Source organism: Urocitellus parryii, chromosome 5 (genome assembly GCF_045843805.1).
Source record: "Urocitellus parryii isolate mUroPar1 chromosome 5, mUroPar1.hap1, whole genome shotgun sequence".
Classification (NCBI taxonomy): domain Eukaryota; kingdom Metazoa; phylum Chordata; class Mammalia; order Rodentia; family Sciuridae; genus Urocitellus; species Urocitellus parryii.
The window spans coordinates 19288009-19300485 of NC_135535.1; the positions used below are offsets into that span (position 1 = coordinate 19288009).

Sequence of the window (12477 nt, forward strand, 5' to 3'; positions counted from 1 at the left end):
TGAGGCTGGCTTTGAACTTGCAATCCTCCTGCCTCAGCCTCTAGAGCCACTGGGATTACACAATTTCTTTTTTCTTTTTTTTTTTTTTTTATTGCATATAGTTTGTGTGGTCTTGGGTGCTGGGGATTGAACCCAGTGCATGCTAGGCAAGTGCTTAACCACAGAGCTACATCCTCAGCCTTCTTTAGTTTTTTATTTCAAGACAGGGTCTGGCAGGTTGTCCCTGTTGGCTTCAAACTTGTGATCATCCTGCTTCAGCCTGGGATTATAGGTGTGTGCCATCACACCTGGCTCTCCATACAAGTTTTATGTTTGCATTCCTATCAGTATAATGTTTTAAATGACTTGCCTTTATAATTATGGTTCTGGAAGATATGTTTTGTTTATCTAAGACTTCCCCACATATTTCTAATGCCCTTTATTCTTCCATTTTTTCTGAGAATCTCTGTCCTGTAGCACTCAGAAATCTAATGAAACAGACACTGTACCCAATTTGTAGATAAGAAAATTGAGACCTGAACACTTGTGGCCTGCCTGAGGCTATCCATCTACCAAGTAGGAGAACTGGAGATGTCTGTACTCCTGTTTTAGTCAGAGTTTTCTCTGCTGTTACTAAAAGACCCAACCATAACAATTTTAGAGGAGGAAAACTTTATTTGAGAGCTCACAGTTTCAGAGGTCTTAGTTCCTAGAAGGCTGGCTCCATTCCTCGGGGCTTGAGGTGAGGCAGAACATCATGGTGGAAGAGTGTGGCAGAGGGAAACAGCTCACATGGTGATTAGGAAGCAGAGAGAGACACTTCATTCTCCAGATACAAAATATATACCCCATAGCCATGCCCTCATTGAACCATTTTCTCTAGCCACACCCCACTTGCCTATCAGGCAAGTAATCCTATCAGGGATTAATTCACTGGTTGGGTTAAGGCTATAACCCAATCATTTTTCCTCCAAACCTTGCACTGTCTCACATATGAGCTTTTGGGGACACTACATATAAACCATAACAACTCCCAAATCCAGTCTGCTCTTACATGCCTCCAGATTAAACCAGGGAACATTTATTAAGAAGATGATAGATGGTGAATTTTTTGAGTACATTTGGATGACAACTAGAATTGTAAGTACTTTTGTACCCTCAAATAGCTTATAACTTAACTAATCTAAGAAGATGCTAACATGGGAGAAAAGATAAGCAACAATGAGAAATCTAAATAGGGCAAGAAATGTTATAAGGTAGTGGGTGACTGACCACCAAGTCCACAGTAGAGGTTACTCAGAGTTCTGTGAAGGCAGCATTTAGATTGGCCTGAGGAATATGGAATTGTTTTTCTAATACTCCAAAGCACTTTATAGATGGTGAGATTAATTTATCCGAGGAGGAAGAACAATATGGTAACATAAAGCAGATAGCATTCTTGACCCTTTATGAAGCGGCCCTCTCTGATACCTTCTACTTATCTTCCAGGCAATGTACCAGCCAAGAACACTTTCATTAAGTTTATATTTTTGTGGAAAAATAATAGACTGGTGGTCCTTTTGCAAAGTACATAGAGATACTGATGGGAAATCACTTCTGTTTGTACTTATTACATTGATAGAAATTGATGTAATTGTATTATTGAAAATAGTTCACATATAAGCAAAGTAGATAGCATTTATAGCTATGGGTTTGCTGTTACACATGATACCAAAGGTAGCACTCATTCCCTCTCTTCTAGGAATTTGCAGTCCTGCTGGAGAGACCAGTGGTTTGCAAGTGTAACCTCAAGTTTGCTGTAACAGAAATGAGGCCCTCAAGTCCTGTTAGCTCTCATCCTCACTATGCCTGTTCCTCCCCTGTGCTTAAATGACTCCACTGTACATTTATTGACTTGGACTAGAAATTCTGGAAACCTGGCATTCACCATTAATTCTCTTCTTCACTCCTTCATCCAGTCTGGTAGCAAATCCCTCCAGCATACCTCCGTCCCCAGTGAACTGTGGCAGACTCTCCTTTATACTTAAAGACTCTGCAATTGTTGCTTCTTCTAGGTAGTCTTTCTTGGTTTTCCTAGGAGGCTCACACTTCTCCAATGTGGCTATAGCCAGCAGTAAACTTCTCCACTAAAAAGTGACAGTAGGAAAATAGTGAGATGTTGGCCAGAGGACACAAAGCTTCAGTTAGAATAAGTTCTGAAGATCTATTTTACAGCATGGTGACTGTAGTTAATACTAATATGTACTTAAAAAATGCTGGGAAAGTAGATCTTTTTTTCCTAAAAGAAAAAAAAAAAGGTAAGTATGTGAGATGGTAGATTGATTAATTAGTTTGATTTAATTATTTCACCACATATAACAAAACACCATGTTATACACCATAGATTTATAGTTTTTTTTTTCCAATCATACATTAATGAAGCTGGGAGAAGCAGTTGACTATAGTTCCTTAAAATCAGGAAATTTAGCTTATTCCTCCTTGCAAACCCTACACTGAGGCACTTTAGACTCAGTAAATGTTTTTACATTTATCAAATGAGAGAATTATTAATTCATGATACTTATGAAGCCTATCAGGGATTAATTCACTCGTTGGGTTAGACTATAACCCAATCAGGTTGGAAAGGCAGGCAGAGGTCAGGTCTTGTTAAAAAGAGGTGAGCGAAGTGTAGCAGGGCACATGGCTCCTCTGTATCCAGTTGTGGGCAGGTGACTAGGTTCTGGCCAAGGAAAACATGTGGTAGGTGCTCCTCAAAGGTGGACATGTCTTTCCCTGTTTTCTCTCTGCTGGCTTGAGTGAAATCCAGAGACTTCTTCCATAGCCCCACTCCATGTAACAGGGTCACATCCTAGGGAGGGAGGTCTAGAAGCTGGAAGAAGCCTTAGCAGAAAGGAGAGCATTCCAGGAAGAGGCACAGAATGAAAGGACACAGTATTTTTAAAGACTAGAGAGAGAAACTGGCCTGGGAAGGAGCCCCCAGAGTGATAAAAGGAAAACCAAGAAAGTGTTTCAAAAAAAAGGAGGAATTGGGCAGTCACCAAGAATTGAGTACACTAGAAACTCAGCAGTTGTCACTATATTTGACAACATGGGGACTTTGGTAAGGCTACTTGAATGGTGAAAGCAGAAGTGGTTTTGGAGTGGGCTGAGGGGATAGAAGAGTAGAGATGTCTTTGAAAGGAGCAGAGAACTTGGGGTAGCTGGAAGGGATGTGGAGTGAAGGAAAGGTTTTCCAGAGGTGCTGAAAATGGTTAAGTGGCAGCAGACAGAATCCTATTGAGAGGAAAAGAAAGGAGCAGGGTCCTGAGAACATGGGAGTTGATGAGGCCCAGAACAAATGGTCAAGGAGGATGTTTGGGAGGAGGGGCACTTTCTCTGTGGTAAACGGGCACATGTGCAGGTAGATTATAGGTCTGGGGTGCAGGCATGAGGGAGCTTTCATCTGTAGCTTTACATCTCCTGAAGTACCCAACAAGGCCGTCAGCTGGTTTCTCATAGGTTAAAAAAAGGTCGTCAATCTCTAGGTCTTCTCAGTCCCTGCTCTTTCAGCCTGTCTTTTAACATGCGGTGAGAAGACTTTTTCCCACACTTCAGATGGATCCTGTGACTGAGTTAAATGTCTTTGGTGCCCCAGCTTCCCAAGGCACAGCAGGCACATCACAGTCAGGGCCCAGCTTCCTCTCCCAGCCCCATTTCTCTCCAGGTGACTACCCGTGCTCTAGACAGAGCCACCCCACAGTTGCCCTCAACCTTTGCTTGCTCTTTCTCCTCCTTGAACTTGCTCTTCAGCTGGCTGGTATTGTCTGTCCCTTTCTTACCACCTGGGGAATTTGTTCAAGTCCCAGTTCAAATGTCCCATCCATTTAAACCTATTTGATTCCCCTACCCCATCCCAAGCACAGTGAAACCCTAAATCTTTTAGGCAGTCCAGGTGCAGGAACTGTGGTGACTTACTCACCTGGATCTGCTACCATGTCTGGTACTGGGTTAGGCACTAAGTAGATAAATGAATTTCAATTGCTGTTTCTTTTCCTTTAACAATTTTTAGTGTGATTAAATGAAGGTTATGTGATTTTAGTTTTTGATGCAAAGGAATCATTGTCCTTTTTCTTTTTTATTCCAGGTGGTTCTGGAATGGAGCCGGGATCAATACCACGTCCTGTTTGATTCCTATAGAGACAATATTGCTGGGAAGTCCTTTCAGAAACGGTGAGAAGAGACCCATTTTGGAGAGTATCTGTTTTTGGACTTAGATGATGAGTCATAAAATCATTCATGTTTTAAATATGGTGGTTGAAGGGGTCTTTCCAAGTTGTAGGTATGGTTTCATGTATTCAAGAATACAGTATGCTCTGGAGTTCACCACATTTTATGGGAGAAATCTGATTCCCAAAGAATAATCCTGCCTTGCAGTGTGAGTATGCCAATTGCAGGATCTCATTTTCTTTTGCCCCAGTTCTGTGAGGTTAAGGGAATTTCACCCCCTGTAGGATGAGGAAGTCAGGTGCCTACTTGCAGCCAGCCTGAGCTCTGGCCAGCTGCTGACAGGCTCTGTCAACCAGCGCTGTGGTGACCTCCAAGGCTGGGTCTGTCTTGAGTCTTCCCTCCTCTGGCCAGGCTTCTTGGTGCAGCTGCTCTGGAATACTGCCTTTACCCTTTCTTGTCCTTGGGGAATAGTTTTCTCCCTCACAAGACAGAGCTCAGAATGGAAGCAGTTTCTCAACATCCTTTTTCTTTCCATGAGATAAAATGGATCTCTTAGTTCCTTTTCCTTTTTGGACACATGTAATTTATATTGTTTTATATCATAAAAGCAATATGTCTGTCTGAAAACAGTTCAAACAATACAGAAAAAATAAAAATTGAAGGTCTCTCAATGTCCCATTCCCAGTTTTTTCTTACCCAAAGGAACTACTGGTTTTTGTTTTGTTTTGTTTGGGTGTTTTTTGCAGGATTTAGTGTGAGAGCAAACCCATGGCTTCTAAGTGAACAACCACTGAGCGACAATCCAAGCCCTTTCATACTTTTATTTTGAGACAGTGTCTCACTAAGTTGTCCTGCCTCAAGTAGCTGGGCTCATAGGCACGCACCACCGTGCTCGGCTGGAACTACTGTTAATGAATTTTTGTTTTGGATTCTTCTTTGATTACTATTCTAACTTTTAAGAGAATTCTCTCTGTTTATTCATTTTTATGCAGTATCTATTGACTCTCCTCTTTATTGTAATGGTGCACAGTTAATCACTATTGGGTAAGGACAGGAGGTGGCCAGAACAAACTGAGTAGCTAACAAAAGTTGTTAATCCCACAAACGACCTTGGTCTAAATGTCAGAGACCATAACTGTAAAGTTCTCTGGGATCAGGCTCCCTGTTTTCCCCAAAGGATAGGTTTCATAAATCCTTCCCTCTCTTCTCACTGAGTCAGAAAACCTAATTAAATTATAGGTAATAATTCGTATCAATTCATGCGCCTTCACAGTAGTTTGTGAATTTCTGAGTACCTCTAGACTGCATCACCAATTTGAGCCCCCTTCCCCCTGTTTAGAGGCACTTCCGTGTCCCTCCATTCACTTGTTATAAATGCTTATGTGGTTTCTATCAAATAAATAATTTAAAAAATAACCACTAAATACTGTATATTAACCAAGCATTACTAAAGTTCTGAGTGTCTCAAGAAGGAAAGGCAAGGGGTCTCCTCAAGTTGACCTAACGCTTACTCTTGGTTTTAGTCTTTAATGCACCCTAGGTTGAATGGCATCCCCTCGATAAAGATTGCATCTCTGAGACTTACCCAGTTATAGACACTTGAGTTGTTCATTTGCCATTAATGGTCCAATAGGGGAGGTAGCTTGTAAGCAAGTATCTAGTGAAGTTGGGAAACTACATCTTTTCCATTGGGTTCTTTAAAATAGCAGTTTTCAAAGACCTGGGGGTCCCCAAGACCCGCAGGGATTCTTTGAACTTAAAACTTTCTATAAGAGGTGTTACTTGGCCTTTATTTTAAAATTAATTTTACTGTGTTGAGCTATACACTAATGGTATAAAGGCAATGGTGGGTAAAATTGCTCACACTTAATATGTCATTGTATTTTTTATCACCACATATATGTAGAGAGTAGAAAAAAAAGCTAGTTTCATTTCGAAATACTTATGATAAAGCAGTAAAAATTATGAACCCAATTATATCTTGACCTTTGCATATTTTTTAAAGTTTTTTTAAATTGTAGATGGGCACAATACTTTTATTTTATTTGTTTATCTTTATGTGGTGCTGGGGAATCGAACCCAGTGCCTCACACATTCTAGGCAAGTGCTCTACTACTGAGCCACAACCCTGAACCCCAAGTGCATATATTTTTATTATTACACACATAAGCAGTGTGGAGATTGACTTGAAGGAAGGCCCTTGTATGATATTTGAGTTGCTCAACTCGCTGTCCTCTCACTCAACATTATTGCTACTTGAAAGGACAAAAAACAGTGATTCCTCAAAAATGGCTATTTTTAAAATCAACTTATTTATTTATTTATTTATTTATTTATTTATTTATTTTGTACCAGTGACTGAACCCAGAAGGGCTTTATATCCCTAAACACATCCCCCTGCTCTTTTTATATTTTATTTAGAGACAGGGTCTCGCTAAGTTGCTTAGGGCCTCACTAAGTTGCTGAGGCTGGCTTTGAACTTTCGATCCTCTTGCTTCAGCCTCCTGAGTTGCTGTTATTACAGGTGTGCTCCACTACATTCAGCTATTGGTTATTTTATTGACAATGAAAAGCTGTTTTGTTATTCCAAGGAAAACAATAGTATTTGTTGCTAATGGTAACATTTGAAATTTCAGATGAAAATTAGAGTTTTGGAAAACTTACTTCTACTGTAGTTAGTTAGCTTAACAACTACTATATATTGTAAAAATTTTTCTGGTCAGGTTTGTGGTGTGATTCCTGAAATACATTTGTTAATATTAAATAAGAAGATTAATGAAGTGTTTCAACACTTGGCAGGCCTTCATAAGTGAATAAGCTCTTTTTTTCCCCCCAAATAACCAAGGAATGATGTTACAGAATCTTGCATGAAAACACTTTTCAAAATACAGCAAAGACCAATGGATTTTAATGTAAAAGGACCAGAAGCTCATTAATGTTTCAGGTTCCATATTGCTTTAATATTTAAGTTTATTATTTGAATATTGCTTTAATACTTAAAAAGCTACTACTTGTGTTGGTATCAGAAAAGAATATATACTAATACCAAAATATATATGAAATATTCCCGCCCTTTTTCTACTACATGTCTGTGTGAGTGTAGGTTTCCTTCATATACTTACCCAAAGCAACATCTAAACATCTTGTTTTAAAATAAATGAAGTAGCTGGGTGCCATGGCATACACCTGTAATCCCAGCAGCTCAGGAGGCTGAGACAGAAGGATCATGAGTTCAAAGCCAGACTCAGCAAAAAGTGAGGCACTAAGCAACTCAGTGAGATCCTGTCTCTAAATAAAATATTAAACAATAGGGCTGGGGATGTGGCTCAGTGATTGAGTGCCCAAGTTTAATCCCTGGTATCAAAAAGAAAAGAAAAGATAAGAAAATCTACATTTTGCATTTAGCAGTTTTAATCAAATATTCTTGTTTTCTTTCTAAACAACTTTTGAGAATCTTTGTGTGACATATTTCTCCTAATTTTAGATTGCACTTAAGTGCAGTTTGATTTTTATGTAAGCATGCTCAAAAAATTGCCAAATATTAATAGTGACAGAAAGTGGATCAGATACATCACATGTTCTAATATATTTTAAGATACCATAATGTTTATGAAAATCTTTCATTCTTTTGCTAGTAGATGTATATATCTTTTTAATGTTATTTGCCTTCAATGAAGAAGAAACCCTCTCTCTATATAGTCAGTAACAAGTGAATGTATAAATTATCAACTGCTACTAATTGTGAGATAGTGAGTCATTTGGGATTCAGTTTTTTCATGTAAAATATGTAAAATCTCTTCCAACCATTTAAATTCTGTGTTTTCTTGTCTCCTTTATACAATGAAGAACAAAGGGTCTAGTAAGTGACTTTAATATTAACCTAAACTAAATAATAGTTAAAATAAAAATTGCATTAGATTTTTGTCACCACTGCTTTGGTTTTGAGTCATTGGTGAGTTAGACCTCAGCTGAGTTAAAACCTTCCTTCTCATCTAGGAATCAAGATAGTGGTCTTGTGGTTAGAATGAAAGATTCAGACTCACCACCTTCATGTCTGATGGAAAAACAACTGACTCATAAGCTTGAACAGATCACACGATCTCTCGTAGGTTTTCAGTTTCACCAAAGAATTAAACCAACCACGGAAGAACAGTCTTAATAGAAAGAAGAGCCAATGTATAAATGGATTATATATTTATTTTCCTCAATTGAACATATATGAGTAGCTCTTGATTCTATTAAAAGTCATTAAAAGCAAAAATAATTACTTTATAAGGAAAACTTCAGAATATGCAATCCCCTTTTAACGATTTTTTTAATCTTTATTTTATTTTTTTAATGTGGTGCTGAGAATCAAACCCAGTGCCTCACGCATGCTAGGCAAGCGCGCTACCACTTGAGCCATGTTCCCAGCCCAGCCCCTCCCCCTTTAACTTTTTAAGCTATATCATTCAAGCACTTTTTTAAAATTTATTTTTAGTCTGAACAGAGACCATTATAAGTGAGATTATAAGCGAGATGACCTTAGATAATTTGCACATGGGCATTGTGAGTCAGATAGATTTTTATTTTAATGGGAAACATTGATGTATATACCGAAGGAATAAATTATAGTTATTTATCTAACAAATTGTTTAAACACCACTTATGCACCAAGCACTATTCTAGGCCATATGATGCTGAGCAAGATGAAATCATTAACCTTATATAGAACTGGCATTTTAGTGGGCAGAAAAGTGAAATATAGCCTGGATATAAATCAACTGAGTTTTATCAAAGTGTAATTTCCCAGAACAGCAGCATCAGTGTTACATGGGAACTTGTTAGAAAAGAGAATTCTGAGCCCCCACTCTAGACCTATTCAATTAGAACGGTAGGAATGGAGCCTAGCAATATGTTTTACAACATATTTTTATGCCTACTAATGTTTGGGAACCATTTATATAGATAAATGCAAGAAAAACTTAGATGGGGAAGCTTTTGCATATTGTTACAGTAAGGAGAGAGAGCCTGAAGATGTAGGAAAGAGGAAATAATGAAGCAGCACACAATGCATGATACCATTTCTGCCCCAGGGGTGCTTTATCTACTGGAAGATATATATGCATCCATAAAAAATAGTACACACAATATGCCAAGGACTCCTTCTAATGCAAAGTATTGTGAAAGCTGCATGTTATGCAATAAATTCTCTTGGGGCAGTAAGGAGAGAGGAGAGACTGGGAAAGGAGGTTGTTTTTGACTGAGGAGGGGACTCGGAGGTCACATTGTGTCTTTCTAAAGGCTCTTGTGTTCTTGCAAGAGATTTCAAGCTAGACATAAAGTGTTGTAGAGTATAGCAAAGTTTATTAGAAGGGAGGGGAAAGTAGCACCCTCAAGGGAAAGAGTAGGTCATATCAGCAATGTTGTTCTCAAGTCTTTGGGAAGTTTCTAGCATTACTCCCTAAGAGGGCACTTTTGACTGACAGTAGGATTGCATCAGATTTTTAAGTGCCTTTTATCTTAGGTACCAAATGAAACCCATAGGGGTGGGAGGCACTAATATATTGAGATTAAAGATCTAAAGATAACCCTGGGTCACCTTGGCCTGCACTGACCAGTTGTAACTGGAGCTTGTTTTTACAGATTCTATAGTTGGTGGGCTTTCCTTTTGATTAATGGTTTTGCTGAGTGTTAGAATATTTGGTCTGTATAAAGGTCACAAAGGTCCCCTTTCATTCAGGTAAACTTGGGTTCTTCTTATTGTGGAGAAGGCTTTGGATATACCTTCCTTCTCCCAGAGAACAGACCTGCAGCTAACTGTTGTGACTAGTGACTTCAGCCAGAGCGGTGGCATTGGGCAATTTGCTTTTTAAAAGAACAGATATGGGGCTGGGGTTGTAGCTCAGTGGTAGAGCGCTTGCCTAGCCTATGTGAGGTACTGGGTTCGATCCTCAGCACTGCATGTAAATAAATAAAATAAAGGTCATTGACAACTAAAAAATATCTTTAAAAAAGAAAGAAAGAAAGAAAAGATGTAGAGGGCCAGCAAGTAGGCCTGTTTTATGGAATTGTTCGTATAACTTCATGTTCCTAACATGTCTATCTGCTGCCAATCTTTAGGGTTAAAAGAAGCATGCTAGAGAGGCTGTTCTAGGCAGAGGGAAAAGTATGTCCATAGGCACAAGATCTTATGAGTTCTTACGTTTGGGTAAAGATAAACAGTTGGAATACCCAGAGCACTAGGTGCATACCGAGGAGGAGATTAGACTATTCCGTAGTGATGAATGTTGACAAAAAAATGGGTAACACTCAACATTCAGAGTTATATATTCATAGTTGAATGTATAAAGTGGTTCCTCTTTTTCTAAGGAAGCCTGTTCCCTGTTACCTCTTTGACTTTTATCTCCAACTAATCTCTTCCATTTGTTTTCTTTATCTGCACCTGGAGCACTGCCCCCCCAATTCCTGAAACAAGCCAGACATGCACATGCCACAGGGCATTTGCACATACTATTGCTTTTCTTTGACCGCTTCTTCTCTTGTAACCCAACTACCTTGCTTCTACATTTTCTTCAGATCTTGATTGCAATGCCACCTTTCATCAAGGTCATCTTTGATCTTCCTATCTAAAACTGAACCTCCACACACATTTTCTATCCCCCATTTCCTGCTTTATTTTTTCCATAACATTTAACATCTGACTTTGTATCTGTTCATTTAGTTTATTACCTGTCTTCCCTCTTCTAGAATGTAAGCCCCATAAAGAAACAGATTTGGATTTTGTTTTATTTATTGCTGAATCTGCAGGACTTAGAACAGTGCCAGCATATACTAAGTACTCAATAATAGACACTCCTTTTGTTTAATCTCTCACCTACTTTTTTAAAAGCCAAAGGTGGTAGTCATTGTCACCTTTTTTTTCTGCCATAATTTGAAAGATTTACCCTCTAAACTGCATTTGTTTTCCCATGAAAGAATTAGCTGTACACTGAGTAACCAAAAAAGCCTAACCCTGTGCCTATGATGTGAGGACAAAAGGAGAGTGAGCTTCAGTACTGCTTGGCAAGGAATAAAACAACAACAATAAAAAAAACAAACAACTAAAACCCAAACTGTACTAGTTGCTTGGAAAATACCAGAATCATCCAAAGTGATGTCAGCACCCAGGTGTATATATGAACTCCTGTGTCACAGTCGCATGTCTAGACCTGGCCCTAGAAGATGGGTAGGTTTTTGGTAGTCAGTGAGAGAAAGGGGAAGAGTGCTTTTGGCAGAAGGCGTTAGAAAGGCCAAGTGTAGTAAAACAAAGGAAATAGAGAGCAGGGAGAAGAAGCTGGGGAGGGGCTGGCTTGGGGCATCAGGGCCCAAGAAGGCTGCAGTGATTGGTCCAGGTGTTCCTTGGGACTGTTTGATAACTTTGTGTCTTGTTCTTTGAGCTTCTTATTTCTTCCCTATGTTTGGCTGCATTTGAATCCCAGCTCCTTCCTTTGCTATATGAGAATATAGCAGTTTATCTAATCTAAACTGAGACCACCCCTCTCTACTCCCAAATAACCTTAAAGGGCAGTGATTTCAACATCCTCATGAGGTGGTTGTGACGACGTAATCACATGAAGTTTCTTGAATAGCCCAGCCACAAAGAAGGTGTTTTGATAAATATTAGCCCCCCCAACTCTAGGAAGTCATGCAGTTCTGTGATCATATGCCTTAATCAGATTACTTTTGCATTTTTTTCATAGCCTCTAAGTTTAAACTCTGTTATACCTTACTGTCAAATGAACATGCTTTTAATCTGGAGGACTTGTGGGTTTACCATAGGCTCTGTCTGCCCATGCCAATCGATGTGGTTTACACCTGGGTGAATGGCACAGATCTTGAACTACTGAAAGAACTGCAACAGGTCAGAGAACAGATGGAGGAGGAACAGAAAGCAATGAGGTAACACTGATTTTAACAAAACAAAACACATTCCTTTGAGTACAAGGAAGCCTGCATTTGAGAGGATAAGGTGACTTTCATACACCATTAAAGATCTGTCTCTGAAACTCACACCAACATGAGACCGAGACAGTCATCCCCTGACCCTTGCTTGGTTCTTGGTGCCTAAGGAGGGCCTAGCCAAATTCTGGTGTCACTTCCGTGGCCATTTTATGAAGAGATGGCTTGGTCTCCCAGGGGTCTAAAGGTGAGGGAGCCTCCTAAAAGAGCCTTAGTTTTTGTGCTCAGGTGGGTCCCAGAATTTATATCTCCATGAAATTAAGATTTATTATGCAAAAAAAAATAACTTCATGTTCTGATAGATTTTTTTCT

At 39.2% G+C, this 12477-nt stretch overlaps 1 protein-coding gene across 1 annotated transcript in view; it reads left to right on the top strand.

Annotated features, from left to right (window-relative positions):
- Gnptab (N-acetylglucosamine-1-phosphate transferase subunits alpha and beta) overlaps positions 1–12477 on the top strand; it is a 74631-nt gene that overhangs the window by 18239 nt on the left and 43915 nt on the right. Inside the window, exons 2-3 of the mRNA XM_026397098.2 lie at positions 4103–4188; positions 11986–12105. Of these exons, the coding sequence (XP_026252883.2) occupies positions 4103–4188; positions 11986–12105 (206 nt within the window). The remainder of the gene's footprint in view (positions 1–4102; positions 4189–11985; positions 12106–12477) is intronic.